Source organism: Mesitornis unicolor, unplaced genomic scaffold, assembly GCF_000695765.1.
Source record: "Mesitornis unicolor isolate BGI_N332 unplaced genomic scaffold, ASM69576v1 scaffold10203, whole genome shotgun sequence".
NCBI classification, from domain to species: Eukaryota; Metazoa; Chordata; class Aves; order Mesitornithiformes; family Mesitornithidae; genus Mesitornis; species Mesitornis unicolor.
Window position 1 is genome coordinate 3,621 of NW_010175297.1, and position 5,629 is coordinate 9,249.

Sequence of the window (5,629 nt, forward strand, 5' to 3'; positions counted from 1 at the left end):
CGGGGTTGGGCGAGGCACCATTCCCCGTGGCTGGCGGGCCGATTTCTGCCGCTGGCAGCTGAACCCTGGCCTTTATCACTATGAAACGGTCATTGCTGACCAGGTAGGTGCTGTGGGGTCTACAAGGGGTGCGAGCAGCACAGCAGCAGCCTGGGCAGCTGAGGCATCTGTTTTTGGGCTCATCGTACCCCCTCCATGCGCTCCTCTCCTCCCCAGTTCACAGTGTGCCTGCGTTGCAAGGGGCAGACGATTTACCAGCAGGTCCTATCTGTGGAGAGACCCAGCACTCTGCAAGGCTGGAACTGGGGATATTGTGGCCACTACGCCTTCTACCACGCACTGTACCCCCGTGCCTGGATGGTCTATGAGCTCCCGGGGCAAAATGTCGTGCTCACTTGCCGCCAGGTCTCTCCTGTCATCCCCCACGACTATAAGGTAAGAAGGCGATGGCTCCATGCTGGTTGCAGCCTGTGTGTGGGAGTGCTGGGCCACACCATGCTGCAGCAGCACCGCTTGTACGGAGCAGGTTGGTAGGGATGTGGCAGGGCTGCCTGTCAAGGATTGGCACAGCAGAGACTGGGCTGTCCTGTGAGATGCTCCCAGGAAAGGCCCTGGGCTGGGCTGGCTGATTTGTTACCCAAATGGGATGCAGGTTTTTAACCAATGAGCATTGTCAATGCATCAGAGAATGCTGCTGTAGAGAAGTTCCTTGTCCCTCCTGCCCAGCTCAGCATTGCCTGAGGACAACCAGACTTGCCAGCTTGTTAATGGTCTTTCCCAGTCTGGTCTTTTCTGTCCTGAGACCCTGTCCTTTCTGCCAGATGTGTGTAGCAACAGGATCCTGAAAGGCTTTAACCTTCCTGGGGTGATCAGTGCTGGAAGTGTTACCCCTTTTTCTGTGTGCTTAGCCCTGGCAGCTGCTCCTTTCCCCTCTGACCTGTACTCTGGCACTTTGTCCTGTTTGTTCCCTGCCTTTGGTTTTTGTCCTATGACCATCCCAGCTCCTGCCTTCTTGGAATGGCTGATCCAGAGCTGTGGCCTTACAGCCTGGAGGATCTCGCGGTAACATTTTGGGAACCATTTTTGGCGAATGGGTGTTCTTGAGAGTGTTTCAGCTGTCTTTTGCCTGCCATCCCCAGCAGAATTGCTGCTTGTTTAGCTGGGCTTTCCCAGCTGGGCATTCCCAGCATCATTTCCCCATGTCTCCGCTCAGCAATGCTCCCAGGCAGGGGGAACCCCCACAGCAATGCGGAAGCCTGGGTATGGCAGCAAGGGATGCCTCGCCGCCCTTGCACCCTGCTCCTGCTCAATCCTGCTTGCTCCCAGCCCCGGGCGGGGGCGCAGGCTGCGCTTCTGACATGCCTGACCTTCCTCTTACCCCAGCGAAGCGCGTGAGCCTGTATCAGCCTGCTGAGCAAATGGGTGGTAAGACACCTGTCTGAGCCTTAAACGCTGCTTTCCATCTGTGTGTTGCCCTCTGTGGGGTGTGCTAGCTCAGGGCTTGCAACCTGAACTTTGTATTAACCTGCCTGCCAAATTCCTCTGCTCATGCTGCTGCTCCCCAGCTTGGCAGCAGGCTCGGAGACAGAGTTGCTTCCGGTCCTCCTGTGTCCTGCATGGTCTCTCCAGCTGCAGAAGTGATGCTCCAACAGCAAACTGTGGAGCACCAACCCCATATGCAGCGTTGTCTGTTTCTGCCAGGACTCCAGCCTGCCGGTGGGAGTGTTCATCTGGGAGGTGGAGAACGGGAGGGACGAGGACATGGATGTCTCCATCATGTTCAGCCTGCAGAATGGCACAGGCTCGAAGGAGGACAGGAGCGGAGGGCACTGGAACGAGCCCTTTGCCTTCGAGAAGGAGGGCGAGAGGGTTACTGGTGTCCTGCTGCACCACTGCACACACGTAAACCCCTTCACCTTCGCCATCTCTGCCCGGGAGAAGGTAAAGGACTGGCACCAGAGGTGTCTCCTGCTGTGAGGAAGAACGTCAGGGTGCTGCTTCCAGGCAGCTGATAAAGGATGGGTGTGCAATGGGTTGGGGACAGCACTGGTCCTCAGCGTTTACCTGATGGCTGGAGCAGGAGCGGGGACATGGCTTCCCCAAGGGCACCTTCTTTGGGGATGGGTGCCGAGTTAGAAGCTGTGGGTGAAGCTTGCAGGAGAGCAGGTTTGGAGTTAGGATTGCTGGGGAGCATGCGAGGAGTGAGTCTGGGGTCTCAAGAGTTTTTTGGGGGTGTGGAGGGGTGCCTGCATCTGCCATTCAAAAGGACCAGTCCCTAACGATGCTCTTCCCTCCCCAGGCTGGCACGGGAGTCACCCACTTCACGGCGTTCAATCCCGTGGGATCGGGTAGAGAGGTGTGGCAGGACCTGCTGCAGGATGGCAGGCTGGATTCCCCCACTGGTGAGCCCCTCCATGGCACAGGCTGGGGAGAAGTGGGGGTAATACATGGCTGCTCTGGTCTTGGGGCACAGGGCACCTAAACAAGGGTGAATTTGCCTTCCCCTGACTACTTTGGTGACATCGCAAAAAGCTCTCAGTGGTGCTGAGGCTCATTCCCAGCTTTATGCTGTATCCAGATTTCCCATTGCTTGTCACACTGTCCTTGCTGTGGCTCTCCAAAAGCTGTTTAGGGTTGTTCTTGGCTGTATTAATTGCACATGCCAGTATCTCGTTGGTCTCTGTGGTGATGCATGCTGAGTTGAAGCTTCTGCTGAGTGGGCAGGGGAATGCCCAGCTGCTTCCCCTTGCCTTCCCATTGCCAGGTCTGCAAGCCGGGCCCTGTCAGATTTGTTCTGGTGGGTGTTTAGCAGTCCCTGGCGTTTGATGCTGCCATCACTTGCTGTCCTCTTGCTACTATACCAATTCCCTGAACATCTCTGGTATTTCCATGATGCTTCTGCATCAGTTGTCTGCTCGCTGCTTTGGCAGAAGCCTTGAATTTTTGAAGCAGGGTGGTGTCTCCCAACCCTTGCTGCTAATCTCTTACTGTGATAAAAGGTGTCCGTTTTCCTAACATCTCTGCCAACTTTTGGACAAGAATTATGCTGACGAACTCTAGTGATGCTGGCACTGGGCCTTTGCAAGATTTCTTGAAGTTTAAATTACGTAAACGAAATGTTTACATAAATATTTCTGGAAAACTAAGTTTCCTGCCTAGAAGCACTCGGTTCTCCAGGCTATTGGGATGTGATTTTCCTTTGTGCGTGCCAGGCATTATCATAGTCGAGATCTGTGCTCCTGTTATAATTACTGCTCTAATGAGTTTACCTAGGACACATGTCAGAACCAGCATATAATTATCCAGCCGCCTCAGGGCTTTTCCTAAATACAGGCACAGTTCCACCGCCCTGCAAAAGGCTGGGAACTATGACTGTCACTAGAAAGTCACAGTGTCTCTGAGTTCAGCACAGTCACGGTGTCATGGGGTGCTCTGTCCCTTCCACTCATGCCTGGTGGCTTTTCCTGCCTGATCTGTTCCTCTGCTTCGATGACTTAATTTTTTTTAACCTCTCCACCCACGGCGGGTATTTTTTTCCTGTTGTAAAAAGCAGTTACTCACGTGCGGTAGTGTCATCCCTTAAAACCCCGGGATGTATCTTCCAGGTGGCAAGGGGGCTGAGGCATGCCCAAATAGTCTCGTACCCCTCGAGGAGATGTGGGTGCATCAGTTGTACCTCCCACAGGCTTCCTTTGTTCACTAGTGAATATTTTTGTCCGTGCAGGTAAAAGCAGCCTGACAGAGAAGGGAGAGGTGACAGCAGCAGCGGTGTGTGCCAGCTGCAGGGTGCCTGCCCACGGCCATAGAACGCTGGAGCTGGCTCTGGCCTGGGACATGCCTCATGTTTACTTTGGCTCCAGGGAGAAGCTGCACCTCAGGTGAGTGGGTTGTCTCCAGCGGGGCTTGGCCCACATCCACAAAGCCACCTCCTCCCCACCAGCTCACAGAGGGGACCCTCTCCGCACCCCTGCGCTAGCAGTCATGTTACTCTGCTGTTCACTATAGTCCAGCCCCTCTCCTGTGGTCAGGTGGACTGGCCAGCCTGAGCCCACAGCGTACTCACCAAACCCTTGCTCGACAGGCGGTACACCAGATTTTTTGGCAGTGGAGGTGATGCCGCTCCTGCCCTGTCACATTACGCCCTGACGCACTACGAGGAGTGGGAGAGGAAGATCGACGCGTGGCAGAAGCCCATCCTGGAGAACAGGTAGGGTAGATGGCAGCATCTTTCTGGTGGCCTCCTGGGGCTGGTCAGAGCAGGAGCATCACCAACTTGGCTGCTGTGGTTGAGCTCCCTCTTCCCCGCAGCCAGCTGCCTTCCTGGTACAAGTCGGCCCTCTTCAACGAGCTGTACTTCATGACGGATGGGGGGACTATCTGGTTGGAGCTGCCCCCGGACTGCTGCGCTGAGGACCTGCAGGGGCCGGCAGGGGCTGGCCTCTCCCACCTCCTCCCTGTCCTGCGGGAGTATGGAAGGTTTGCTTATTTGGAAGGTAACTTGCAGGGACCTGATGGATCGTCCCAACTCAAATCCCCCTCCCCCCCACTGCCCCCCACATTGCTATCACCAGGTGGCTTTTAACCTGCTGTGGGGATGCTTTTTGCACCCTGGTGGGTGGGGAGCAGTACTGTTCCCAGCAAAACGCCTTGCAGGACCAAGCCCTGTAGGATATGACATGAGGTCTTCTCCAGACCCTTGGGTGCTATATGTAAAGAATAAAAAACAGTTCAAATGGGAGCCCCTGCCAGTGCTGGGAAAGAGCCCGGCTGTGTGGGAGGGAGGGCCTGCCCCTCCTTTCCCTTCCCCTTATCAGTTCTCCTGTCCCTCATCATCTTCCCTGGTCTCTCCAGGCCAGGAGTATCGGATGTACAACACCTATGATGTCCACTTCTACGCCTCCTTCGCTCTCGTCATGCTGTGGCCAAAACTGCAGATCAGCCTGCAGTATGACATTGGTGAGTGACCCAGGAGACCCTGGCGCAGGAGACCCTGTGCTGATACCTACTGATGTCTTCACCTAGGGAAGAGATGAAGGATCTGGGACAGCACCTGCTATAGAAATCTGTGCTGTGGAGCTAGTATCCTCTTCCAGCTCATCTGCCGGTCTCAGGACTTGCAAACCCTCAACGTTGCTGCCTCTCAGCATCTCTCTGCCCTGCACTGGGATGCCACCTTGGTGCACTGGGGGTGCAGAACTGGCTCTGCCTGCTCTGGGGGCGTCCCTGGTCTTACCAGCTGTCTCCGTGCCCCTTGCAGAGGAGAAGCCTGGAGCTGTTTGCATATGCTGATGCTTTGGGTGGGCTTGGAGGGGGGTTCGTGGGGGCTGGTGGAGTACAGCCCTCTGGTGGGCTGCTGGAGGGCTGAGCCCACTGGGGTTCCCTCCCGCCCCGGGTGCTGCCACCGCCCTGCTTGAGGAGGTGGTAACAGCTGCATGTCCCCTGCTGAGGGGAGACTGGGAGCAGCCTGGTGTCACAGCATCACAGAATTGTTGTGGTTGGAAAAGACCTTTTAAGATCACAGAGTCTAACCGCTGAACCAGCCTTAAGTCTGCCACTAGACCACGTCCCTAAGCACGACATCTACTCGTCTTTTAAACACCTCCAGGGATGGTGACTCCACCACCTCCCT

The 5,629-nt window shown here is 55.7% G+C and overlaps 1 protein-coding gene across 1 annotated transcript in view; it reads left to right on the forward strand.

Annotated features, from left to right (window-relative positions):
- The window catches only part of GBA2 (glucosidase, beta (bile acid) 2), a gene marked incomplete at its 5' end in the record, with an annotated part of 13,068 nt that overhangs the window by 334 nt on the left and 7,105 nt on the right, over positions 1-5,629 (forward strand). The window contains 8 exons of the mRNA XM_010181334.1: positions 1-103; positions 217-435; positions 1,702-1,941; positions 2,300-2,402; positions 3,725-3,878; positions 4,082-4,207; positions 4,309-4,493; positions 4,852-4,956. The exon at positions 1-103 is cut by the window's left edge and continues 6 nt beyond it. Coding sequence (XP_010179636.1) covers positions 1-103; positions 217-435; positions 1,702-1,941; positions 2,300-2,402; positions 3,725-3,878; positions 4,082-4,207; positions 4,309-4,493; positions 4,852-4,956 — 1,235 coding nt within the window. The remainder of the gene's footprint in view (positions 104-216; positions 436-1,701; positions 1,942-2,299; positions 2,403-3,724; positions 3,879-4,081; positions 4,208-4,308; positions 4,494-4,851; positions 4,957-5,629) is intronic.